Below are 27,918 nucleotides of genomic sequence, written 5' to 3' on the forward strand. Positions count from 1 at the left end.
CTGTCGATGATTGGTCAGCAGTTAGTTGTGATTCCGGTGCTCTCACAGGAGGGAGTGAGCGCATGTCCTTCTACTCCGCCATCATGAACCAATCTGAGAGGGGGCTGCTCTTTGTTGTGGTGCGCGGGTTTCTCATTGCCGTGGCTTCACTTGTTGCGGAGCATGGGCTCTAGGCGTGCAGGCTTCAGTAGTTGTGGCACAGGTGCTCAGTAGTTGTGGCTTGCGTGTTCTAGAGCGCGGGCTCAGTAGTTGTGGCATACGGGCTTGTTGCTCCACGGCATGTGGGATCCTCCTGGACCAGGGATCGAACCCGTGTCCCCTGCATTGGCAGGCAGATTCTCAACCACTGTGCCACCATGGAAGTCCCAGGATTTGATTAATTGGTTTGCCTTTTCCCAGCTCCCTACTTCTGTGGCTCACACTCGCTGTGCTCCAAGGCAGGGCTGCTCTGTTTGGCAGTAGCAAAGCACAGAGACCCCGTCACCTTGAGTTTCAGGATGTAGAAAAGAGCTGCGGGGAGGAGTTGACCTGGGGACAGACAGTGTTATCTCCAAGGGCAATAGAGCCGTTGGTAGCATTATGTATTCTCTATGCCAGCATGAAGCACCAGACCCCCAATCAGAGGCACCGTGTTTTCATTGTGTGCGTTTGATTTGTGGGGCCCTGCCCTGGACAGAATGGAGTTTATTTAACAGTGTATTTAGCTTGATGTGTAACTTCTGAATATCCGGACTTATGCTATGCGGGCCTCCATTTGCCCTCTTGCCCTGGGAGCTGCAGGATTGGAGGTGGTCTGAAGTTGGAGGTACAGATCTATGAGTCACTAACATAGATGTGGATATCACACAGAGAAAGTGTGAACAGGGAGGAAAAGTGAGCAAATTTGATGGATGCTAACATTCCACTTTTTCTTACAATATATGCTTTCTTCTTTGCCCCACTCTACCTCCTTCCTCTTCTCTGATTTCCCACTCATTTTCTTTTTTCCAATTCCTTTTTAGTTTCCTCCTTCCCATGTGTCAGAACTCCCATTGGCATCACAAGCATCAACCATCCCTAACAGCAACTGCTACCTGGATGGATGGATGGATAGATGCTTGGGGGAGGGGTAAGGACACTGCATCTTGAATGAATCCATTTTTGGGGAAATAACAAATGTAGATAGTGAACATTCCATGAGTGAGATTACCTCTAAGATGTGTGCTGGCAGGAAAGGAGCATACTTTACAGGAAGCTTATTTTGAGGGGCTGTTTCTCTTTCTAAGTATTGTCTTTATCTTATTTAGAGTAGTTGAGCCTTCATGCTGTTTAACCTCAAACTATACTCACTTGAGACATTCAGTCTTAGACCCACAGCCAGTCAAGTTAAAACAAAATCTCTTCCTTGGCTTAGAGTGAGATGTTCAGAATGTGATGAAACAAAGATTATTGCTGATATTGCTAAAGTGTTGATGTTTTGTTGGGTTCATCTCTGTTTAGTTTGGGAAGGCTTTTTAGAAGGGGTGAGTTTTTTTGTTGCCTTTGACTGTTTAGAAGACTAAAATGGATACAGCAATGTGATATGTAGTGATATTTTAAAGCAAATGAAAATTGTACTAAAAGAGTATTATACCTTTGGCTAGCTTAAATATTATGTGCATCTAGTTAGCAATAGAATTTGCCTTAGCTTCTTATCATGATTTTATCAAATAAAATGCAGAAAAGTGAACATTATAAAACTCCTCACACAGCTGAATGAAGCTGTGCACAACTTTTGGTAGAATAATAATTCTGAAGTGGCTGATTTTGTTTAACCGTAGGCTGGTAAGACTAATCTTGAGAATCTTTTAGCTCAGTAAAGACTCTTATGTCATTGGCCCAGCTTCAAAAGGTGAGCTAATTACTGTGCTAGGAAACGACACACATCACTTTCAGGGGAGGTAATAACTCTGCCCACAGAATATCCAAAATGTAAATTAGCAAGTAGCAGTAAGTTAAATAAAAATATAGTCCAGTTAAATGTCATGCTGTCACGTTAAACCCAGAGTCCCACAGTTAAATAAGGCTAGATTGTGACACTGAAAGTGTTAGGAAATTATCAGCAGTGCAATTTCTATGGTGTGATGCTCCTACATTCGGCCAACTCTGCTGAAGTTGGTGGAGGGGATCCCACAGTTATCACAGGGAGAATGACTCTCAGATGATGCTCAGAATTGGTGAATAAATTCTGTAGATAGCCCATGCATTTTTCTCCTTCTCTCTTGCTACTTGCCCTGGTTGCTTTACTGCTAATCACTGTGGGAGGCTGGGGAGGGAAATTTTTGAAACAATGTCTCATAATAACAGTTACTATTTTCTTGAGAACTATGTGCCAGGCATTGAACTAAGCACTTCATATTCATTGTTTCATTTAATCCTCACTAAATGAGGATGGGGTACAGGGTTCCTGTATCTGTAAGGTATGGTTGGAAAAACTGAGATTTAGGGAGGTTAAGAAACTTGCCCAAGGTTGCGTGACCATCAAGATGGCAGAGCCTAGATTCGATCCAAATCAGCCTGATAGTAAAGCTTGGACTCTTAACCATGTGCTATACTCTACTATTCCCATTACATGGGGTGTGGGTGAGGGTTGATAAAATTGGGGCATGGGTAGCAAATCAAAACCACAAGTAGATACTTCACACCTACTTGGATGGCTATAATAAAAAAAATTTTTGTTGTTGTTAAAAAAAAAAAACCTCACAGAAAACCAACAAGTGGTAGCAAGGATGTGGAGAAATTGAAACCCTTGTACATTGCTGGTGGGAATGTAAAATGCTGCAGCTGCTGTGGGAAACAGTCTGGTAATTCCTCAAAAAGTGAAACAGGATGACCACACAGTGGAGCAATTCCACATTCAATAGAACTGAAAACATATGTTCGTACAAAAACTTGTACACAAATCTTCGTAGCAGTGTTATTTGTAATAGTCAAAAAGTGGAAACAACTCATATGTCCATCAGCTGATGAATGGATGAACAAAATGTGGTAAATCTACAGAATGGAATAGTATTCAGCCCTAAAAAAGGAATGAAGTACTGATATGTACTACATCATGGAAGAACCTTGAAAATATTAGGCTAAGTAAAAGAAACCCAATACAAAAGACCAGCTATTGTATGATCTATATATATGAAATGTCCAGAATTGGCAAATTCATTGAGACAGAAAGCAGATTAGTGGCTACCAGGGGCTGGGGGGAGGGAGATTGAGGAGTGACTGCTAATGGATATGGGGTTTCTTTTTGGACCAATGAAAATGTTTTGAAATTATATACTGGTGATGGTTTCACAACATAGTGAATACTAAAATCCACTGAAATGTGCCCTTTAAAATGGTGACATTTATGTGAACTATATCTTTTTTTTTTTTTTTTTTTTTAAGGCAACTTCAGGTCAGATCTGGGATGTCCTTGAATACTGTACTATAGGGTCCAGGTTTTCTTCTGTGGACAACAGGGAGCCACTGAAAGTTTCTAAGGAGGTTGATGGCATCATAGGAGTTGTGGAGATGTGTAAGGTGCTTAGCACACAGCAAGTGTTTAATAAGTATTTGCCCCCCCCCCTTCATCCCCCAATTCAAGACAAAGCCACCCTGTCTCCTGCGGAAAAAGAACTCTTCTGTTTGGATCCTAATAGAAAACCATCTGTTTTATTGAAAACCACTCTTGCTCTCGGCTCCCCTGGTCGTTTTCCTGAGGGTCCCTAGCCACTCAACGCTGGATGAGTTTTAGCATCTTGAAAGAATCCTCCTCCTCTTCCTCTTTTCTCTCCTCTTCTTGCTCCTCCTCCTCCCCCTGCTCCTCTTATTCTTTCTTTTCTTTTTTTAATTTGAAATAATGGTTTTCTAAAAGCCCTCATAGATCCTAACTTCGCCCAATAAAGTCACCCACCATATAAATTCTATGCTTCCTTTGTCTCCAGTTCCCCTCCATTTCTTCCTTCTTCTACCTCCATCTCACCCAGAGAGCAAGGAACACAGTCAAAAGGAGTCAGGTCATCTTTGTTTCTAATCCTGGCTCCCCGTCCTGCTGGTAATCTGGCCAGACTCATAGCTCAATGATCTAATTTGCATAATGCTGTCATACGCATCCTCAACCTCATCATCATCATATCAACACCTAGGGTTCATTTGCAACTAAGTTGCTTAACTGATGCCTGGTACATCAGCTGCAGTCAATAAGTTATAGCTATAGCATCACTATTATTATAGGGTTAAGGGGTAGTAATTGACAGGACTGCTGACCTTTCTTTAAAAGTGGGGTTCATCCTTCAGATCTCAAACATTTTAAGGATGCCTTAAAAGCTTTGACATGGAGAACTACTTTAAGTGACAAGATCTGTTTGCCAAAGTCATCTGAAAAATACCCTAACAGCAGAGGGCTGCTTTTAGTTTGAAGTGTGTTATTAAGTGGGGACAGAAGCTCTAGGGGACTTTGAGGTCAGCAAATATCAAGTGAGCTACCTCACAGAGCTGTCTCTGGGGATTTCCCACGAGGCTCCGCCCCCGGTTGAGTCACCAAACTCCCCTCTTTGAGTCTTTGACCTGCAGCCCTTGTCAGCTGCAGAACCTCACTGCTCTGAAGATCAAGGAGAAGGAAAGTTCTCCACCAGCCCTGCGATCTCAAGGTTTGTCCATTTGGGGCAGATGGGGGGAACCGAGGAGGGATGAGGGTGCTTTGTTCCCTTTGTACATTTCTAGACTTTTTCCCTTCTAATTTCTAATAACTTTTATTCCATAGTCCATTAAATAAGGATCAAGAACCTGGCCTATAGAGATTGTTGGACTCTAAGATTTATGGCTAGATGAGCTTCAAATCTCAAAATGAGCAGATACATGTCTATTAAGAAAATGTGATAATGAGTTGAACAAGGAGGTGTTTCAACATTTTAGCAACTAGGTGTTGAAATTCCACATGCTGTTTGGACAAAGGGAGAATAGTAATAATGAGATGTCTTCTCACTGAGCTGAACTGTTGGATGCCCCTGACAGATTTTCTTTTTAAGGACTATATTTCAGGGGCAGCAAGCCACAGGCATTGTTGAAATCTAGATGCTAATGCTAAATATCTATGAAAGTCCCCAAAAGTTCTTGCTATTGTTATTTCTGCATTTTGGCAAAACATGTTGGAAAGTACACTCTTAGACTTTGGCAAATCTACAGAAAGCTATGTGTTTAGTCACGCTTCTCTTATCCTAGAAGTTTCTATGAATTTGCTACCTTTTCCATGGTATTCCATCATTAATTTTTCCTGCAAACCCTGAGTTATGATCTTGTAGAATTGTACAGGTGATAGTTGAACTGTAGCTAATTCTGAAAGGAGAAACCACCTCATCCTAGGAAACTTTTACCTTTTGCAGAGTGGTACTTGTGAAACCAGCTACTTTGATAAAATTCTTTTGGAATCTGCTTGGCTAATACGTCTATGCAAGATTTCATCATGGGAAATTGTTATTACAACATAGTGGCTACTGTGCTGTTGGTCATGAATTTCGAGAGGACAAGATCATTGCAGGATTTCTGTAGTAACTGTTCAGCGGGTAAGAACCAAATTAACATGTGTGCTTGATCTGTTCTGCTGAAAACATGGTTCAGTTAGTCTGGTAGTCAGGGCTTATGAGCTCTGTTTTAACGATCTTTTTTTAAAAATTGAACTATAGCTGATTTACAATATTGTGTTAGTTTCAGGCATACAGCAAAGTGATATATATATATAATATATATATTATTTATATATTATATATTATATATATTATATATATATTATATATATATTACAAGATATTGAATATAGTCCCCTGTGCTGTACAGTAGGTCCTTGTTGTTTATCTATTTTATATACAGTGGTGTGTATCTGTTAATCCCAAACTCCTAATTTATCCCTCTCCCCCAATAATGATCTTTTATTCATTCATTTACAAATATTTCTTGAATGCTACCTCTTAGCTGTGTGAATGCAGGCTTGTCACTTAAACTCTTGTGCCCCAGCTTCATCATCTGGGCATGATATGAGAACCTATCTCATAGGATTGATTGCTGGGAGGATCCTATGATGGGCTTAGATCAGTGCACGGCACAGGGAAAGACCTCAACAAAGGTTAGCTTTGTGTGTGAGGACAGTGCTTAGACTAGGGGGCGCAGCAGGGAATAAGCAAGTGGCAGGAGGCTTAACAGAGTGGGAGAAGGCAGACACATTTAAATTGTAGTGTGCCAATAAAGGACATTGATCTCCTGAATCCAGTCACTGATCTCTTGGCTCAATCAAGAGAAATCATTCTGTTTTATTCAATAGATAAAGGGAACTATTTTCTTTCCATTGATTTATTTGTTGCAATATCTATACTTTGTTATTTTTAATTCTGTGATTATGCTTAGGGCAATCTTGCAAATGGATAATTTAAAACAGTCAATCAACAAATAAAGTCTATCGCTGTGGTACCTAGGAAACGAGTCTTTGTTTCGTGTTCTGGTTTTCTTGTGAACCTCATAATGCTTTGGGTGATGACGGTCCATTGTCAAACATGTACAGCTCTTATCTACTCTTTTCAGGTACTTTCTGTGGGAAAAACAAGCATGAGCTTTGCACTCCTTGTCCTTCAAATAGTTTCTCCAGCACAAGTGGACAAAAGACCTGTGATGTATGCAGGAAGTGTGAAGGTATGATTTAAAAGATGTATTCTCCATCCAGATATGTGTTGGGAAGACAAGCTTTTATTCTCGAGTGTACTGATCTCTTTTGAAAATCTGAAGTGTCAAATAGGCTGGTTCCTCTGTTAATAGGCAGGTCCAGTAAAATAATTTACTGTAACAGCAACTATTGGTGGATTGAGCTTTTTAAATATTAGAGGAAATATTCATTAGACAAGAGAGAATTTTTTAATTAGCAAAATGTAAAAAAGTCTTCTATAGATATTTAAACGTAAACTTTATACTCTTAGATCATTAAGACCATTCTAAGTAGAACAAGCACGGTTTTTATTGCAGAACATAAATTTGCTTCCTGGATTTGGAGATCAAGGGTATTGTAACACTGGGGGACTTTGTAGGTGTTTTCAGGACCAAGAAAGCATGTTCCTCCACCAGCAATGCAGAGTGTGAGTGTGTGTCGGGATTCTACTGCCTGGGGGAAGGATGTACCATGTGTGAAGAGGACTGTAAACAAGGTCAAGAATTAACAAAAGAGGGTAGGTTTCCTCTTCTATCTAGTGCCAATTTGTTGTCTAGTCATATGTTGTTAACTTAGTTCTTGGTCCTTTGATTACAAAATAAAACGTAGATTTGTAGAACCTTTAAGTAATAGTAATGAACTGCTAAGTATCTGATATTTACAAAATTATTTCTCAATCAATGGAAATAATTTGAAATCACAACATTTGTTTTTCATCAGAACCATGCCTTTTCATGCATCCTATACATGCATATACAATACTCTATGTACAATGAGAATAAAACCTTTAGTCGTATTAAGGTTTCATTTCAAGAAAAACTGTTGAACAATCTGTGTAGATTGTATTAAGTTAATGACTTTATTATGGGATTATGTTAATCACAAACTATTCAAGAAGAATTGTTCATCACTAATGAAATTCAGGAAGAATCGTTAGACAATCGGTACAGATTGTATTAAGTTAATGACTTTATTATTATGTGATCATGTTCATCACAGAGAAAGTTAAAAATGATAAAAATGCTTCCTTTTTTATTATTCCTTTAATTTTTACAAAAGGTTGTAAAGACTGTTCCTTTGGGACATTTAATGATCGGGAACATGGTGACTGTAAACCTTGGACAGAGTATGTATCATTTCTTTCTGCTTACACATAAAGTATCTGGGTTAACTTTTCTAAAGACAAGGAATGTGATCACTGATGCTTTTTTAAACCTATCAAGTGTAGACATAGAATAACATGCAATTAGGTGTTATGGGAACAGTATGGGGTAATTGTGACTGGATTGCCAAAGTGGGCATTTTCTCCAGAAGTAATGCCCAGAACAACGAGGTCAGATTTGCCAGTGGGACTTAGTTACTGTCTGCCGCAGGTGTTCTTCTGTGTCCTTCCAATCTCTTTGCTGCCTCTGACCTTCCTCCATTGATCAGGCCACCTTCAAGCGTTCAGTGCCAGCATTGATAATGATATAGAAGAGGGTAAAGTATGTTTCCTCCCCTCAAAAGCTTTAACATAGTCTTGGGCAAACAAGACTATCACAGGTAGTAAAACAGCCAACAGTGTATTTTGTACACCTTTGTTCTTTTTGCATTTGATCTGCTTACTAGAAAATCATTTTTATCATAATTTTACATTTACATTCTTATTGTGTGTTACAAAAGTATTGGTTCATAACAGATTAGAAAGTTTTTTTTGTTTTTGTTTTTTGTTTGTTTGTTTGTCTTTTGACACAAATAGTTCAGAGCAGGGAAGTGAGTCTGCATGGACAGTGGGATCGAACTGGGCTTTGGAGAATAGGTGGGTTTGTTTTAAGTAAAAAGAGGCAGGGGAAAGACACAGGACAATGACGATGGTGATGACGACAATGATGATGGATGGCTACCATTTATAGGGAGTAAGTCAGGCACGTAGGGTCGTTTACTCTTCACAACAGCCCTGGGACATGTATATCTTATTTTTCAGATGAGAAAACTGAGGCTTAGAGAGATTTCCCAACTTGCCCAAGGTCATTCTACAAAGGGACCAACCCAGGGCTCAAACCCTGGTCAGTCTGATGCCAACACATCATAGGGTTAGGAGCTCCTAACCCTAGGCTAAGTTGTCTGTCCTTCCTGTGTGCCAGAGATGGTCAAATATGCTTAAGAAGGTGGGGGTGAGAGACTAACCAGGCAACAGCCTGAAGTAAGCTGTCGTGGGACAGGACTCCCCAGCCTGGGAAGAAAGAAGAATCCAATTAGGTAGATAGAGTGGGATGAATTGTGGAGAGCCATGAAAGCCAAGTGAACATTGGAAGAAGCCCAGATGGTCAAGTCGAAGTTTTTCAAAATATCTTTGCTTTGCCTATGAACCCAGATCCACACATCTTTTTCACCAGAACTGCTTTACTGGGTAGAAAATGTCAGTCTTTTTTAATTAGAATGATCCGTACCTGAATTAATTATTTGAACTCTTTTCATTGGACCATCTAAGCTGTTCTTTGGATGGGAAGTCTGTCCTTGTGAACGGGACGAAGGAAAGCGATGTGGTATGCGGACCAGCGTCAGCTGACTTCTCTCCAGGTGCACCTTCCACCGTCATGCCTGTCCCTGGGGGAGAGCCAGGTAGCTGGTTTGTTGCTGTTAAATCAAGTGAATGTATGTGGCCGTTCGGATTGCTGTCTAAGTCACTCCAAGATCCTGATGCCTTGCATCTCTGCCTCTAGCAGGCACCTCGACATGCCTTCCTTCTCTTACCCTGGCTTCAAGGGACCCATCCATTTCCTCGGGTGTTTCTTATTCACTCTGAATTCCACATTAGTAAACAGAGCAAGGTGAGACTGCATCCAAACAGACACTACCCCTTTGATAATGCCAAGTAATGGCGATTATAGAGTTCCATGTTTCCTATAGGCTAGAAAGGCCAAACCACTTAATTTTTGTGGGCTTCTAGGAAAATGACTAAGGTTGTAAAAAAAGTTTTCTTAACAAGCAGGCAAGTTTACTAAGATAGCTAGCTGGTGGGAGATGCCCAAGGCACGACTTCTCATGCTTAAGAGTTTACAAATGCAAATATAAATATCAGCATATTTGCAAACTTTAATTTTTGTCTGAATTTCTCCTTTTGTTCTGTTTTAAAGGTCACACCACCAGGGTCACCATCTTCTTTCTTGCACTGACGTCGACTGCAGTGCTGTTCCTGGCGTCCTTCGTGGTGCTCCGTTTCTCTGTGGTTAAACAGGGCAGAAAGAAGCTCCTGTATATATTCAAACAACGTAAGAGGAACATAAAAGTGTTAGATATGAGCCTTTTTTTTTTTTAATAACTATTTATTTATTTATTTTTGGCTGCATTGGGTTTTCGTTGCTGCGCGCGGGCTTTCTTCAGCTGCGGTGAGCGGGGGCTACTCTTCATTGCGGTGCACGGGCTTCTCACTGTGGTGGCTTCTCTTGCTGCGGAGCACGGGCTCTAGGCTTGAGGGCTTCAGCAGTTGTGGCACATGGGCTCAGTAGCTGTGGCTCACGGGCTTAGTTGTTCCACGGCATGTGGGATCTTCCCGGACCAGGGCTCGAACCCGTGTCCCCTGCATTAGGCAGGCGGATTCTTAACCACTGTGCCACCAGGGAAATTCGTTATGAGCTTTTTGAGGCTAGGCTTTTTACAGTAGAAAGAGGAAGATGATTTGTTTTAAGTTACAGAAGCCAGGTTAGTATAGGACAGTGGTTATCACGTGGGACAATTTGGCCCCCAAGGGGACGTTTGGCAATGCCTGCAGACAGTTTTGGTGGTCACAGTCTAAGCGGTGGGGTAGGGAGTGCTTTGCTCCTGGCATCTAGTGAGTGGAGTTCAGCGACGCTGCTAAAGATCCTACAACGCACAGGACAGCCCCACAGCGAAGAGTTAGCCGTCCCCAGGTGTCAATGGTGCTGACGTGGAGAAAGCCTGGTGATGGCAGAACATACTCCAGGGGTTCCAGGAAAATGACCGCTTTAAGTATGCTGCAGCCTTGGACAACTGTGTGTGTGTGTGCGTGTGGCCACTCAGTTGTGGATACAGGATACTGACAAAGAGGAATCAGAAATAACGTTGCCCCATCGAGCACTGCTCCTCTGGCTGATGAGTGGCCTTAACCTGAACTAGACCCACACATAGAAGAAGGCCTAGAGAACAAGGAGGGAGCTTAAAGTGGGTTTAATGAGATGAATGATCAGGACACTGATCTGGAGTAAATGAGACATTTCAATAATGGATTCCATTCATTAAACCAGATACTGTTTCTATATGGAACTGGGCAAGTGCCTGGCACAGGGTCAAGACTCACTAAACGAACGCTATTAACGTTGATTCCAAAAGACTTATAGATGGGGGCAATCTGCATTTTTGTCTTTGTGGAGAACAGAACCATAGATAGCAGGCTAGACTTACTAAGAGGGATTCATGTATAGGAAGAGCGCTCTGAGAGCTCTGTGATGTAGCCCAAGCCACCATAATAAGCCTGGAGAGTGTCAGTTTGTGGGTTGTTAAAAATATAGGAGGGGAAGTATTAGTAAAGTCTTATCTAAAGATGCAGTACACTAATTTGTATAAAGTTTCTTTCTGAAAACAATATAAAACCTTTTGAACATTTTGAAATATACAGGAAAATGCATAGGCATAAAGTTTAACAAACTGTAAGATGAACACCTGTGTAACTCTACCCAGGTCAAGAAACAGATCGTACTCTGCTCCCCGGAAGCACTTCTTGTGTTCCTTCCAGATGAAAACCTTCCTTCCACTAGTGCTAACCACAACTAGATTCTTACAGTGTTCACTTCCTTGCTCTTATTTATAGTTTTGTTACCTAAGAACAGGGTTTAATTTGGCTGCTTGTGAACTTCAGACAAGTGGAATCACACTGTATCTGTTCTACATTTTCCTTCCCCTTTTCACTCAACTTTGTATCTTTATGATTCATCCACGTGCGGCATTTATCTTTAGTTGATTTCCAGTGTTGAATACTCTTCTCTTGAATGACTGTATCATAGTTTGTTTATCCATCTTAACATTCCTGGACACTTGGGTTGTTTCCAATTTGGGGCTCTTACAGACAGTGATATTTGAATATTTTTGTCTACGTATCTCAGTACACATAAGCACATGTTTCTGTTTTGGTGTTTCTGTTTTTGTTTTGTTTTTAACCTGGGAATAAAATTGCTGGGACATGAGGAATGTGTATCTTGGTCCTTAGTACTAGATTTACCAAACTGTTTTCCAGAATAATAGACCTCATTTACACTTTCACAGCAGCATATGAGAGTTCTTTTTGCTCCAATCCTTGCTACTACCTAGTATCATCAGACTTCTTAATTTTTATCTGTCTGGTGGGTGTATAGTAATATCTCGTGGTTTTAGTTTGCATTTCCCTGATTACTAGTGAGATTGGACATCTTTTCATGTTATATTGGTCATTCGGATTTCCTCTCTTGCAAAGTGCCTGATCTTTGGAGACTTTTCCCACTGGGTTGTTTGTCCTTTTCTTTTTAATCTATAGGAATGTTTTAGTCTACTGTTCACGTACTACAAATATATTTTCCGACCCTGTGGTTTGTTCTTTGACTCTCTCTTTGAGGTCTAAACCTCTGATTTAAGCTCTAAGTTCTCACTGAAACCTCTGTTTTAAACAACTATCCCTCCCAGCTTTACCCCAATCTACAATAAAGGTCTTTATAAAATGATTTTCAAAAGAATTTATGAGTAATTATTGAGTTTCAATGGAACAGTAATCCATTAAAAAAATTTTTAGGTTATTTTTTAAAACTTTCTATTTTTAAATAAGGATTCACAGGAAGTTGTACAAACAGTACAGAAAAATCTTATGTGCCACTCATGGGGTTACATTGTACATAACTACGGTACACTATCAAAACCAGGCAACTGACATTGGCACATTGTGTGTGTTTAGTTTAGTGTGTGTCATTTTATCGCATGTGTAGATTGGTGTAACCACTAGCACAATCAAAATACAGAACTATTCCATCACCACAAAGATCTCCTCCTGCTGGTCCTTTATACTCCAAACACTGCCTTTCCCTCACCATCCCTAACCCCTCATAACTACAGATCTGTTTTCCATCTCTGTAATTTTGTCATTTCAAGAACGTTATATAAATGGTATCATACAATAAATAAATGGATCATAAATAAGAGACCTTTTAAGACTGGCTTTTTCCCCTCAGCAAATGCCATTGAGATCCAACTGAGTTGTGTTTCAATAGTTGACTCTTTTTTATTGCTGACTAGTGTTGTAAGGTGAGGTTGTACCACAGTGTGTTTTACCATTCACCTATCAAGGGGCATTTTGGTTGTTTCCAGTTTATGACTGTTACATTAGAGCTGCTATGAATAATCAAGTACAGATCTGTGTGGACATAAGTTTCTATATCTTTAAGATAAATGCCCAGGAGTGCAATTACTGGGTCATATGGTAAGTGTGTATTTAGTTTTTTAAGAAACTGCTAAACACTTTTCCAGAGGAGTTGTACCATTTAACATTCCACCAGCAACGTAGGAGAGTTTCTCCTCATCCTCACCAACAGTTTGTATTGCAGCAATTTTTAATTTCAGCTGTTCTAATAGGTATGTACTGATATCTCACTGTGGTCTTAATTTGCCTTTCTCTAAGGGTTGAACATCTTTTCATGTACTTATTTTCCATCTGTATATCTTCTTCAGTGAAATGTTCCTTCATGTCTTTTACCCATTTTCTAATTGGACTGTTTGTTTTACTTTTGACATTTGAGAGTTTTTTATATCTCCGCGATATGAGTCCTTTATCAGATGTGAGGTTTGTAAGTACTTTCTCCCAGCCTGTAGCTTGCCTTTTCATCCTCTTCACATGATCTTCTGCAGATAAAAAGTTTTTAATTTTGATGAACTCCAATTGGCCAATTTTTTCATTTATGGGATTATGTCTAAGAACTCTTTACCAAGTCCTAGGTCCCAAAGATTTAGACTTTCTCCTATGTATCTTCCAAATGTTTTATATTTAAATCTATGCTTCATTTTTAGTTAAGTTTTGTATAAGGTGTGAGAGTTTCAGGCCAATATTTACAAATTATTTTTATTTTTTTTTTGCTGATGGGTGTCCAAAGGCTTCAGCATCATTTATTGAAAAGATTATCCTTCCTCCATTGAATTGCTTTTGCACTTTTGTCAAAAATCAGTTGGCTGTACTTGTGTGGGGACTCTTTCTGGTTTCTCTCTTCTGTTCCACTGATGTGTGTGCTTTTCCTTCTGCCAATACCACACAGTCTTGGTTACTGTAGCTGTAAAACAGTCTTGAAATTGGGTATAGGGTAGAATGAGTCCTCCCACGTTATTCTTCTTTTTCAAAATTGTTTTGTCTATTCTAGTTCGTTTGCATTTCTATATAAGTTTTAGATAATCTTATCCCTATCTGCAAGAAGTCAGCTGGGATTCTGATAGCAATTGTGTTAAATCTGTGTATCAATTCAGGGAGAATTGACATCTTTACTACTTTAACTATTCCAATCCATGAACACAGTATGTCTCTCCGTTTACGTATATTTTCTTTGATTTCTTTCATCAGCATTTTGTAGTTTTCAGCATACAAGTCCCGCACATGTTTTGTTAAATTTAGGCCTTAGTATTTAGATTTAACAATTGCAGATGATATTGTATCTTAAATTTTGGTTTCAACACGTTCATTGCTAGTATATAGAAATACAGTTGGTTTTTGTAGTTTGATTTTGTGTCCTGTGATTTTGCTGAACTTGCTTACTAGTTCTAGGGTATTTTGTAGATCCCTTGGGATTTTTTACATAGACCATAGTGTCATCTGCAAAAAAAAAAAACTTTATTTTTTTTCATTTCCAATCTATATGCCTTTTATTTCTTTTCTTGCCTTATTATTCTGGCTAGAATGTCCAGTACTATGTTGAATAAGAGTGGCAAGAGGGAATATCTTTGCCTTGCTTCTAATCTTTGGGGAAAAGCATTCAGTCTTTCACCAGTAGGTATGATGTGAGCTACAGATTTTTAGTAGATATTCTTTATCAAGTTGAGAAAGTGTTCTGAAGTGTTTTTTTTTTAATCATGAATGAGTGTTGAATTTTGTCAGGTGCTTTTTTCTGTATCAGTTGGTTTGATTATGTGATTTTTCTTCTTTAGCCTGTTGAGATGATGAATTATATAGATTGATTTTTGAATTTCAAACTAGCCTTGCATCCCTGGACTAAACTCCACTTAGTCATGGTATATAATTATTTGTATATATGTCTGAATTCTCTTCACTAATATTTTGTTAAGAATTTTTGCAGCTATATTCATGAAGAATATTGATCTGTGTTTTTCTTTTCTAGTACTGTCTTTGTCTGGTTTTGGTATCAGGGTAATATTGACTTCCTCAGATAAGTTGGGACATGTTCCCTCTTCTGTTTTCTGGAAGAGATTGTGTAGAATTGGTGTTAATTCTTCTTTAAATAGTTTATAGAATTGTCTAGTGAAACTATCTGAACCTGGAGCTTTCTTTTTGGAGCTCCTTAATTACAAATTCAATTGCCTTAATAATTATAGGGCACTCAAGTTATTTGATTCATACTGAGTGAATTGTGATAGTTTATGTTTTTTGAGGACTTGGTCCATTTCATCTAAGTTGTCAAATTTATGTGTTTAAGTTATTTATACTATTTCCTTACTATCTTTTTGTTGCATGCAGGTCTGTAGTGATACCACCTACTGATATTGGTAATGTGTGTCTTCTCTCTTTTTTTCTGAATCAATCTTGGTAGAGATTTGTCAATTTTATTGATCTTTTCAAAGAACCAGCTCTTTGTTTCATTGATTTGCTCTATTATTTTTCTGTTTTCAATTTCACTAGTTTCTGCTTTTACCTTTATTATTTCCTTTCTTGTGTTTGCTTTGGATTTATTTTGTTCTTTCTCTATTTAGGTGGAAGCTTACGTTATTGGTTTGAGACTTTTTCTCTTTCTTTCTTTTTTTTTTTTTAATGATATAATGACCATTTCCGAGGTTAGTGCTTTATTTTTATTTATTTCTTTTTTTGTTGGGGATTATCTTTTTTTTTTTGAATTTTATTTTATTTATTATTTTATACAGCAGGTCCTTATTAGTCATCAATTTAATACACATCAGTGTATACATGTCAATCCCAATCTCCCAATTCATCACACCACCAGCACCCCTGCCACTTTCCCCCCTTGGTGTCCATATGTTTGTTCCCTACATCTGTGTCTCAATTTCTGCCCTGCAAACCGGTTCATCTGTACCATTTTTCTAGGTTCCACATACATGCGTTAATATACGATATTTGTTTTTCTCTTTCTGACTTACTTCACTCTGTATGACAGTCTCTAGATCCATCCACGTCCCTACAAATGACCCAATTTCGTTCCTTTTTATGGCTGAGTAATATTCCATTGTATATATGTGCCACATCTTCTTTATCCATTCATCTGCTGATGGGCATTTAGGTTGCTTCCATGACCTGGCTATTGTAAATAGTGCTGCAGTGAACATTGGGGTGCATGTGTCTTTTTGAATTATGGCTTTCTCTGGGTATACGCCCAGTAGTGGGACTGCTAGATCATATGGTAATTCTATTTTTAGTTTTTTAAGGAACCTCCATACTTTTCTCCATAGTGGCAGTATCAATTTACATTCCCACCAACAGTGCAAGAGGGTTCCCTTTCTCCACACCCTCTCCAGCATGTGTTGTTTGTAGATTTTCTGATGATGGCTATTCTAACTGGTGTGAGGGGATACCTCATTGTAGTTTTGATTTGCATTTCTCTAATAATTAATGATGTTGAGCAGCTTTTCATGTGCTTTTGGCCATCTGTATGTCTTCTTTGGAGAAATGTCTATTTAGGTCTTCTGCCCATTTTTGGATTGGGTTGTTTGTTCTTTAAATATTGAGCTGCATGAGCTGTTTATATATTTTGGAGATTAAACCTTTGTCCGTTGATTCGTTTGCAAATATTTTCTCCCATTCTGAGGGTTGTCTTTTAGTCTTGTTTATGGTTTCCTTTGCTGTGCGAAAGCTTTTAAGTTTCATGAGGTCCCATTTGTTTATTTTTGTTTTTATTTTCATTACTCTAGGAGGTGGATTAAAAAAGATCTTGCTGTGATTTATGTCAAAGAGTGTTCTTCCTATGTTTTCCTCTAAGAGTTTTATAGTGTCTAGTCTTACATTTAGGTCTCTAATCCATTTTGAGTTTATTTTTGTGTATGGTGTTAGGGAGTGTACTAATTTCATTCTTTTACATGTAGCTGTCCAATTTTCCCAGCACCACTTATTGAAGAGACTGTCTTTTCACCTTTGTATATCCTTGCCTCCTTTGTCCTAGACTAGTTGATCATAGGTACGTGGGTTTATCTCTGGGCTTTCTATCTTGTTCCATTGATCTATATTTCTGTTTTTGTGTCAGTACCATATTGTCTTGATTACTGTAGCTTTGTAGTATAGTCTGAAGTCAGGGAGTCTGATTCTTCCCGCTCCGTTTTTTTCCCTCAAGACTGCTTTGGCTATTCGGGGTCTTTTGTGTCTCCATACAAATTTTAAGATTTTTTGTCCTAGTTCCATAAAAAATGCCATTGGTAATTTGATAGGGATTGCACTGAATCTGTAGATTGCTTTGGGTAGTATAGTCATTTTCACAATATTGATTCTTCTAATCCAAGAACATGGTATATCTCTCCATCTGTTGGTATCATCTTTAATTTCTTTCTTCAGTGTCTTATAGTTTTCTGCATACAGGTCTTTTGTCTCCCTAGGTAGGTTTATTCCTAGGTATTTTATTCTTTTTGCTGCAGTGGTAAATGGGAGTGTTTCCTTAATTTCTCTTTTAGACTTTTCATCATTAGTGTATAGGAATGCAAGAGATTTCTGTGCATTAATTTTGTATCCTGCAACTTTACCAAATTCATTGATTAGCTCTAGTAGTTTTCTGGTGGCATTTTTAGGATTCTCTCTATATAGTATCACGTCATCTGAAAACAGTGACAGTTTTACTTCTTCTTTTCCATTTTGATTCCTTTTATTTCTTTTTCTTCTCTGATTGCTGTGGCTAGGACTTCCAAAACTACGTTGAATAATAGTGGTGAGAGCGGACATCCTTGTCTTGTTCCTGATCTTAGAGGAAATGCTTTCAGTTTTTCACCATTGAGAATGATGTTTGCTGTGGGTTTGTCATATATGGCCTTTATTATGTTGAGGTAGATTCCCTCTATGCCCACTTTCTGGAGAGTTTTTATCATAAATGGGTGTTGCATTTTGTCAAAAGCTTTTTCTGCATCTGTTGAGATGATCATATGGTTTTTATTCTTCCATTTGTTAATATGGTGTATCACATTGATTGATTTACGTATATTGAAGAATCCTTGCATCCCTGGAATAAATCCCACTTGATCATGGTGTATGATCCTGTTAATGTGTTGTTGGATTCTGTTTGCTAGTATTTTGTTGAGGATTTTTGCATCTATATTCATCAGTGATATTGGTCTGTAATTTTCTTTTTTTGTAGCATCTTTGTCTGGTCTTGGTATCAGGGTGATGGTGGCCTCATAGAATGAGTTTGGGAGTGTTCCTTCCTCTGCAATTTTTGTAAGAGTTTGAGAAGGATGGGTGTTAACTCTTCTCTAAATGTTTGATAGAATTCACCTGTGAAGCCATCTGGTCCTGGACTTTTGTTTGTTGGAAGATTTTTAATCACAGTTTCAATTTCATTCCTTGTGATTGGTCTGCTCATATTTTCTATTTCTTCCTGGTTCAGTCTTGGAAGGTTATACCTTTCTAAGAATTTGTCCATTTCTTCCAGGTTGTCCATTTTATTGGCATAGAGTAGCTTGTAGTAGTCTCTTAGGATGCTTTGTATTTCTGTGGTGTCTGTTGTAACTTCTCCTTTTTCATTTCTAATTTTATTGATCTGAGTCCTCTCCCTCTTTTTCTTGATGAGTCTGGCGAATGGTTTATCCATTTTGCTTATCTTCTCAAAGAACCAGCTTTGAGTTTTATTGATCTTTGCTATTGTTTTCTTTGTTTCTATTTCATTTATTTCTGCTCTGATCTTTATGATTTCTTTCCTTCTGCTAACTTTGGGTTTTGTTTGTTCTTCTTTCTCTAGTTCCTTTAGGTGTAAGGTTAGATTGTTTATTTGAGATATTTCTTGTTTCTTGAGGTAGGCTTGTATAGCTATAAACTTCCCTCTTAGAACTGCTTTTGCTGCATCCCATAGGTTTTGGGTCGTCGTGTTTTCATTGTCATTTGTCTCTAGGTATTTTTTGATTTCCTCTTTGATTTCTTCAGTGATCTCTTGGTTATTTAGTAACGCATTGTTCAGCCTCCATGTGTTTGTGTTTTTTACATTTTTTTCCCTGTAATTGATTTCTAACCTCATAGCGTTGTGGTCAGAAAAGATGCTTGGTATGATTTCAATTTTCTTAAATTTACTGAGGCTTGATTGGTGACCCAAGATGTAATCTATCCTGGAGAATGTTCTGTACACACTTGAAAAGAAAGTGTAATCTGCTGTTTTTGAATGGAATGTCCTATAAATATCAATTAAACCTATCTCGTCTATTGTGTCATTTAAAGTTTGTGTTTCCTTATTAATTTTCATTTTGGATGATCTGTCCATTGGTGTAAGTGAGGTGTTAAAGTCCCCCACTATTATTGTGTTACTGTCGATTTCCTCTTTTATAGCTGTTAGCAGTTGCCATATGTTTTGAGGTGCTCCTATGTTGGGTGAATATATATTTATAATTGTTATATCTTCTTCTTGGATTGATGCTTTGATCATTATGTAGTGTCTTTCCTTTTCTCTTGTAACATTATTTATTTTTAAATCTATTTTATCTGATATGAGTATTGCTACTCCAGCTTTCTTTTGATTTCCATTTGCATGGAATATCTTTTTCCATTCCCTCACTTTCAGTCTGTATGTGTCCCTAGGTCTGAAGTGGGTCTCTTGTAGGCAGCATATAGATGTGTCTTGTTTTTGTGTCCATTCAGCAAACCTGTGTCTTTTGGCTGGAGCGTTTAATCCATTCACGTTTAAGGTAATTATCGATATGTATGTTCCTATGACCATTTTCTTAATTGTTTTGGGTTTGTTTTTGTAGGTCCTTTTCTTCTCTTGTGTTTCCCACTTAGAGAAATTCCTTTAGCATTTGTTGTAGAGCTGGTTTGGTGGTGCTGAATTCTCTCAGCTTTTGCTTGTCTGTAAAGCTTTTGATTTCTCCATCGAATCTGAATGAGATCCTTGCCGGCTAGAGTAATCTTGGTTGTAGGTTCTTCCCTTTCATCACTTTAAGTATATCATGCCACTTCCTTCTGGCTTGTAGAGTTTCTGCTGAGCAATCAGCTGTTAACCTTATGGGAGTTCCCTTGTATGTTATTTGTCGTTTTTCCCTTGCTGCTTTCAATAATTTTTCTTTGTCTTTAATTTTTGCCAATTTGATTACTATGTGTCTCAGCTTGTTTCTCCTTGGGTTTATCCTGTATGGGACACTCTGCACTTCCTGGACTTGGGTGGCTATTTCCTTTCCCATGTTAGGGAAGTTTTTGACTATAATCTCTTCAAATGTTTTCTCGGGTCCTTTCTCTCTTCTCCTTCTGGAACCCCTATAATGCAAATGTTGTTGCGTTTAATGTTGTCCCAGAGGTCTCTTAGGCTGTCTTCATTTCTTTTCATTCTTTTTTCTTTATTCTGTTCCGCCGCAGTGAATTCCACCATTCTGTCTTCCAGGTCACTTATCCGTTCTTCTGCTTCAGTTATTCTGCTATTGATTCCTTCTAGTGTAGTTTTCATTTCAGTTATTGTATTGGTCATCTCTGTTTGTTTGTTCTTTAATTTTTCTAGGTCTTTGTTAAACATTTCTTGCATCTTCTCGATCTTTGCCTCCATTCTTTTTCTGAGGTCCTGGATCATCTTCACTATCATTATTCTGAATTCTTTTTCTGGAAGGTTGCCTATCTCTACTTCATTTAGTTGTTTTTCTGGGGTTTTATCTTGTTCCTTCCTCTGGTACATAGCCCTCTGACTTTTCATCTTGTCTCTCTTTCTGTGAATGTGGTTTTTGTTCCACAGGCTGCAGGATTGTAGTTCTCCTTGCTTCTGCTGTCTGCTCTGTGGTGGATGAGGCTGTCTAAGAGGCTTGTGCAAGTTTCCTGATGGGAGGGACTGGTGGTGGGTAGACCTGACTGTTGCTCTGGTGGGCAGAGCTCAGTAAAACTTTAATCTGCTTGACTGCTGATGGGTGGGGCTGGGTTCCCTCCCTGTTGGTTGTTTGGCCTGAGGCAACCCAACACTGGAGACTACCTGGGCTCTTTGTTGGGGCTAATGGCGGACTCTGGGGGGGCTCACACCAAGGAGCGCTTTCCAGAATTTCTGCTGCCAGTGTCCTTGTCCCCATGGTGAGCCACAGCCACCACCTGCCTCTGCAGGAGACCCTCCAATACTAGCAGGTAGGTCTGATTCAGTCTCCCCTGGGGTCACTGCTCCTTCCCTTGGGTCCCGATGCACACACTACTTTGTGTGTGCCCTCCAAGAGTGGAGTCTCTCTTTCCCCTAGTCCTGTCGAAGTCCTGCAGTCAAATCCCACTAGCCTTCAAAGTCTGATTCTCTAGGAATTCCTCCTCCCATTGCCGGACCCCCAGGTTGGGAACCTGACATGGGGCTCAGAACCTTCACTCTAGTGGGTGGACTTCTGTAGTATAAGTGTTCTCCAGTCTGTGAGTCACCCACCCAGCAGTTATGGGATTTTATTTAACTGTGATTGCACCCCTCCTACCTTCTCATTGCGGCTTCTCCTTTGTCTTTGGATGTGGGGTATCTTTTTTGATGAGTTCCATTGTCTTCCTGTCAATGATTGTCCAGCAGCTAGTTGTGATTCTGGTGTTCTTGCAAGAGGGAGTGAGAGCACGTCCTTATACTCCGCCATCTTGGTTCCTAATCTTGAGACTTTTTCTCTTTCTAATATAAGAACTTTACGTTATAAATTTCCTTCTCAGTACTCAATTAGCTGCGTCCACACATTTTGATATGTTGTGTTTTTCATTTTCATTCAGTTCGGTGTATTTTTTGTATTTCTCTTGATTATTTAAAAGTGTGTTTTTCAGTTTCCAAGTTTTTGGTGATTTTCTTGTTTTCTTTCTGCTGTTGATGTCTATTTTATTTCCACTATAATAAGAGGACACACTCTGTATGATTTCTTTTAAATTTGCTGAGGTTTGGTTCATGGTCCAGGTTAGGGTCCATTTTGGTCTATGTTCTGTAGACACTTGAAAAGATTGGTGGAGTGTTCTATAAATAGTGATTTGATCCTGTTGATTGATGATGTTGTTGAGTTCTTCTATATCCTTGCTGATTTTCTGTCAAGTTTTTCTATCAACTCTTGGGAGAGGGCCATTTAATTCTTCAAATATAATTGTGGATTTGTATATTTCTCATTTCTGTTTTGTTTCACCTATTTTGCAGCTCTGTTGCTTGTTGTATACATATTTAGTACGGTTATGCCTTCTTGGTGAATTAACTCTTATAATTATGTAATGTCCCTCTCTATGTCTGGTAGTTTTCTTTGCTCTGAAGTCTACTTTATCTGATAGTAATATAGCCACTCCTGCTTTTTAAAAATTAATAATATACATGGTATATCTTTTTGCATCCTTTTACTTTCAACCTTCCCACATTTTTATATTTGAAGTGAATTTCTTATAGACTACATACAACGGTCACACTACTAATTTCTATCTTTTGATTGGTACATTTAAACAATGTACATTTAATGTAATTATTTATATGTTAGGGCTCAAGATATTATTTTATGTTTTGTTTTCTGTTTGCTTTCTCTGGCTTTCATTTCTCTGTTTTCTTTTTCTGTATTCCTGTGGATTACTTGAACATTTTTTAGAATTCCATTTTGATTTATCTTTATATTTTTTTGAATGTATCTCTGTATAGCTCTTCTGTGGTTGCTCTAAGTATTATACAAATTTATATAGTCTACATCAACATTTTAACAGTTTGAAAAAAGTATAGAAATCTTACCTCCCTTTACATCCTTTTAACCTCTTCCAATTTATAATATACTTGCCTAAAATATTTCTGCTACATGCTTTGAGATCCATCTTAGACAGTGTTATAATTTTTGTTTCAACCATCAAACATAATTGAGAAAACTCAAGAGAAAGAAAGTTTATTTTATTTACCCATATAGTTGCTCATTCTGTTGTTCTTTCTTCCTTCCTGATGTTCCAAGATACCTTCTTTTATCATCTCTCTTCTGCTTAGAGAATATTCTTGAGCCATTCTTTTAGGGTAGCTTTTCTTTTTTCTGAAAATTTCTTGATTTCCCCTTCATTCCTGAAAGATATTTTCACTGGATATAGAATTTGGGCTTGAGAGTTCTTTTCTTTCAGCACTTGAAAAATGTTGTGCCACTTCTTCTGGCCTGCCTGGTTTCTGGTAAGAAATTCACTGTCATTCAATTTATTTTTCCCCTATAAGTGATGTGTTGCTTCTCACTGGCTGCTTTCAAGATTTCTTTCTTTCTTTCTTTTTTTTTTTGGTTTTTAGTTTTCCAAACTTAAACTACAATGTATCTTGGTGTGGATTTCTTTGGATTATCCTGTTTAGCATTCACTTAGCTTCCTGAATCTGTAGATTTATGCCTTTTTCCAGATTTGGGAAATTTTTGGCCATTATTCCTTCAATTACTTTTTCAGCCTTACTCTCTTTCTCTTCTTCTTCAAGGACTCCAATGACATGAATATTAAGTTTTTTTTGGCTATAGCCCCACATGTCTCTGAGGCTCTGTTCATTTTTTTCCCAGTCTTTTCTCTCTGTTGTTCAGATTGGGTAATGATTCTTTCTTTTGTCTTCTCCATTCTTGTGCTGAGCCCATTCACTTATATTTTAAAGTTTGGTTATTGTAATTTTTCAGTTCTAAAATTGTCATCTGGTTCTTTTTTAAAATTTTCTTTTCTTTTTTTCATTTGTTTCAAATGTGTTCCCAATTGCTTGTTGAAGCTTCTTTTTTTTTACCATGCCACGCAGCTTGTGGGATCTTAGTTCCCCCAACCAGGGATTGAACTTGGGCCCTCAGCAGTGAAACCACTGAGTCCTAGCCACTGGACCATCAGGGAATTCTGTGAAGTATCTTTATGATGGCTGCTTTAACGTCCTTGCCAGATAACTCTAACATCTATATCACCTAGATGCTACCATCTGTTGCTTTTTCTTATTCAAGTTGAGATCTTCCTAGCTCTTAGAATGACAAGTGATTTTTTTTTAATTGAAACCTAGACATTGGCTATGATGTTATCAGACTTTGGATATAATTGAAAGCTGGTGTTTATTCAGGGTTCCTCTAACACCACTCTGGCAGAGGAAGGAAGATGCTGCCAGGTGGAGGTGGAAGTCCAGGTTCTATACTAGACCTCCTGGGGGTGGTAGATCCTTGTTATTGCTCCCCACTAAGCCCCCATTGATACTACCCTGGCTGGGATGAGGAAAGATACTTTGTTCCTGCTCCCCACATGGTTTCCACTGACACTGAATGGGTGGGGGGTGGGGGTGGCCTTCTTACTGTTGAGTGGTGGTGAAGTCCTAGCTCTCCACTCGGACTTTTCTGATGCTGCCCCAATGAGGATAGGGCAGTGAGCCTTGATAGAGTTGGCAAGGGTGTAAGTCTATGCTCTCTACTGGGTCTTTAGTGGCAGGCTTGGGTGTGGGGCCATGGTTTTTTGTTTTGTTTTGTTTTGCTTTGTTTTGTTTTTTGCTAGATTAGAGCTGTGATTAACTAAAAGCTTTTAGTCTTGTTACTCTGCTCTTTTCCTGGTTTCGTCGCCAGAGAAAGCAGACTTTTCTTGGGGCATTTTTTTTTTTTTATTAGCCTACTTCTCCAGTTCCCAGTCTGGGATATATGAAACAGAAAGTATACTCAGGGAACTCAAGGCCATATTGTTCCTTGGGTTCCAAGCTCCTTAACTGGTCTGCTTTCTTGCTACCTTTCAGATTCCTCTTATGTTTGTTATATATAAAACGTCCAGCCTTTTCAGCAATACTTGGCAGGAAGAATAGGGAAAACTATGACTACTGTATCCTTCCAGAAGCAGATTTCCATTTAAAAATTCATCTTCGATGCTATTTCAAAGGAAAAGAATGTCTCATTGGTATTCCTGGATGTCTTGCCAGTTTTTCATAAGTTCTTGGAGATAGTGTGCTTGCTGGGTTTTTGTTTTTGTTTTTTTTTTTTTTTCTTAACAGTTCTGTGAACAGGTTTTTTTTGTGTTTTTTTTTTAATACATGTATCCACTTATTTATTTATTTATGGCTGTGTTGGGTCTTCGTTTCTGTGCGAGGGCTTTCTCTAGTTGCGGCAAGCGGGGGCCACTGTTCATGGCGGTGCGTGGGCCTCTCACTATCATGGCCTCTCTTGTTGTGGAGCACAGGCTCCAGACGCACAGGCTCAGTAATTGTGGCTCACGGGCCTAGTTGCTCCATGGCATGTGGGATCTTCCCAGACCAGGGCTCGAACTCGTGTCCCCTGCATTGGCAGGCAGATTCTCAACCACTGTGCCACCAGGGAAGCCCCCTGGTTATTTTTTATTTTTAATAGTAACAAGCATGTAAAATTGGGGTAGGACCGTTTGCTTTGACAGGCTATAAAAATAATTTATATTTACTGGTGGGCTTGGGTGTGGGGACACAGTTATATATGTGTGCATGTGTATATATATATATGTATAATTTAATATATATTTTAGGATTGAAAGTTGTTCGGCAATAACACAAATACTATACACTACCATGTAAATGAAAATCTGGAAGCTAGTGCATAAATCAGTTCTTTACTTACTAATTGATGGAAACAGTGGGAGTATCTTTAACATCTCGATGCCATAAGCATTTCATTCAAAAGAAACCATCTAATGTGTAATCTAAGTAACCCTCAAGACTAAAACATGTGCTGCTGAATTGAAACTACAGTTACGTTTGGCACATGACTAATTTTATGCTATAATGATTCATGCTCAAGACTGTTTTTAGCCTTTGTAGACAATAAAGAAACTAGTTTTTTTCAGGACCAATAAAAAAGTATTTGGTAAAACAAACAAAAAAAAACTTAAATAATCCTGAAAAAATGTTTATACTTGCTATTACCTCTCTTGCTGATGAGTTGGTTCAAACTAAAGTTGAAAATGTTTGCTGCTTACAGATGTTCTGCAAATGGGATTTATGGAAAATGAATGTTAAATGATTCAAACAGACAACAAAAGATAACTGTCTTTTAAATTACTTTTTAGCATTTATGAGACCAGTACAAACAGCCCAAGAGGAAGATGCCTGCAGTTGCCGGTTTCCAGAAGAAGAGGAAGGAGAGTGTGAACTGTGAAGAGGAAATCCAAAGACATGTTGGAAGAATCACGGGAGAAATATGAGGGATCCCACTACCGTACCTTTCAAGTTTAAAAGCTCCATACCGGATAATACCAAGGGTTACCTTAAGTTTTTTTTCTAAATGCTAATGAGTTGGCCTTTCAAGATGTACCACTTTTAACAGAACAGAAATATGGGACAGAAGTGGTGGTAAAAGTGACATTTTCTAGATACTGCTTAAGAGGTTTGGGCTAGTTTTCTTGAAATCCAAAGAGAATTAAATTTAATCATGTAGACCAATGGTGCAGCTAAAATTATAATCAAAATCAATTCTATTTTTTTTTTTTTTGGTGCTAATGTGACATATGGCAATAAGCCATAAGATGCAGGCACTATCCCCCATCAAATTTTCCATTGGTTCAATCATTCAGCACAAGACATCCTCCATTGTCAGGGGAGAATGAGAACAGTCATCATCATTGCCCAAGTTTGGGGTCAAGAGCAAAAAACTGGAAAAAAAAAACAGACCTTGGGACTTCCCTGGTGGTCCAGTGCTTAAGACGCCTCACTCCCAATGCAGGGGGCACAGGTTTGATCCCAGGTCGGGGAATTGAGAGCCTGCATGCTGCACAATGTGGCCAAAAACAAACAAACAAACAAACAAAAGAAGAAAAAGCAGACCATGCGGAACAGTTTTGGAAAGAATCAAATGTCCCTGCATATCCTTCGTCCTCTCCATCTTCCCATCTTCTGCCTTTGCCCTACTCCCCTCTGAGCCACAACTTACTTTTTATTTTATTCTTAAAAACTTTAGCAGTAATATTTGATATACATAAACTAGTAAATGAAACAGGAGTGAAGACCCATGAACACATAGCCCAACCCGAGCACTAGAGCAGGAGTTGCCAAACTCCCATGGGCCAAATCTGAGATGCCATGTGCCTTCGTATAGTTTATGAGCTAAGAATGGTTTTACATGTTCAAATAATTAAAAACAAATCAAAATAAGAATAATACCTCATGATGCATAAAATTATCTGAAACTCAAATTTCAGAGTCCATAAGTAGTTTTCCTGAAGCACACAAGGCACCCTCAGGTGGCCTTTGCATTACAAGAACAGAGTTGAGTAGTTGTGACAGAGACTGTATGGCCCACAAAGCCTAGAATATTTAATAACTGACCCTTTATAGGATCAAAGTCAGGGTCAGAGTATCCATCTGTGTGCTGCTTCCCTCCCTCATCTGCTGTCTACCTCCCCACCCCAACTCCAGGCAACTTCTCACAGCAATGTTGTCTCTCATTTCCTTGCTTAAAAGAAAATCATGTATCATATAATTATGTACCCCACAACTATTTTACTTAGTTTTGTTTGTTTTTGAGCTTTATGAAAATGGTATTGTGCTGTATGGACACTTGTGCTTTAATCACTCAGAAGTATATTTGTAAGACTCATTCATGTTATTGTGCATAGCTAGAATACATTCATATTTACTGCTGTATAGCTTTGCAAATATACCATTATTTATCAATCCACTCTGAACCAAAGGACATTTGGGTTGTTTCCAGGTTTCTTTTTGCAATTATGGAAAATATTGCTATGAATGTTCTTTTATATGTTTTCCATTTAGGAGTGTCTCTAGGGAAACTTCCTTAAAGTAGAATTTCTGGATCTTAGGGCATATGAATGTTCAACTTTATGAGCTAGTCCCGTATCAGTAAGGTTATGCCAAATTATGCAGAAATGACAAATGAGCCCCCCACCCCAAATCTTAATGGATTACAACCACACAACAGAGGTGCATTTCTGGATGTCATTACATGCCCGTTGAAGGCTGGCTGTGACTCTGTCCCATGTT

The 27,918-nt window shown here is 38.5% G+C and overlaps 1 protein-coding gene across 3 annotated transcripts; it reads left to right on the forward strand.

Annotated features, from left to right (window-relative positions):
• The first annotated feature begins 303 nt into the window (after nucleotides 1–303).
• On the forward strand, nucleotides 304–26,277 carry TNFRSF9 (TNF receptor superfamily member 9). Of its 3 annotated transcripts, XM_082416993.1 has the most exons (8): nucleotides 304–4,646; nucleotides 5,379–5,558; nucleotides 6,568–6,675; nucleotides 7,065–7,202; nucleotides 7,745–7,811; nucleotides 9,156–9,286; nucleotides 9,802–9,936; nucleotides 25,989–26,277. In XM_082416993.1, the coding sequence occupies exons 2-8, from the start codon at nucleotides 5,444–5,446 to the stop codon at nucleotides 26,075–26,077; spliced, it is 783 nt and encodes a 260-aa protein (XP_082273119.1). In that variant the 5' UTR covers nucleotides 304–4,646; nucleotides 5,379–5,443; the 3' UTR covers nucleotides 26,078–26,277. The 3 variants fall into 3 exon arrangements, with proteins under 3 accessions (XP_082273119.1, XP_082273118.1, XP_082273120.1); XM_082416992.1 differs by having other exon boundaries at nucleotides 304–5,558; XM_082416994.1 differs by having other exon boundaries at nucleotides 304–5,558; nucleotides 9,156–9,244.
• Nucleotides 26,278–27,918: the final 1,641 nt, after the last annotated feature.

This window comes from Balaenoptera physalus (genome assembly GCF_965194825.1).
Source record: "Balaenoptera physalus genome assembly, chromosome: 1".
Taxonomy (NCBI): Eukaryota; Metazoa; Chordata; class Mammalia; order Artiodactyla; family Balaenopteridae; genus Balaenoptera; species Balaenoptera physalus.

Excerpts from the sequence above, each read along its gene's own strand:
- TNFRSF9 (XM_082416992.1), top strand. The coding sequence starts at position 5,444 with ATGCAAGATTTCATCATGGGAAATTGTTATTACAACATAGTGGCTACT. Across the intron at positions 5,559-6,567 it reads CTGTAGTAACTGTTCAGCGG|GTACTTTCTGTGGGAAAAAC; the intron begins GTAAGAACCAAA and ends TACTCTTTTCAG. Across the intron at positions 9,287-9,801 it reads TGTCCCTGGGGGAGAGCCAG|GTCACACCACCAGGGTCACC; the intron begins GTAGCTGGTTTG and ends TCTGTTTTAAAG.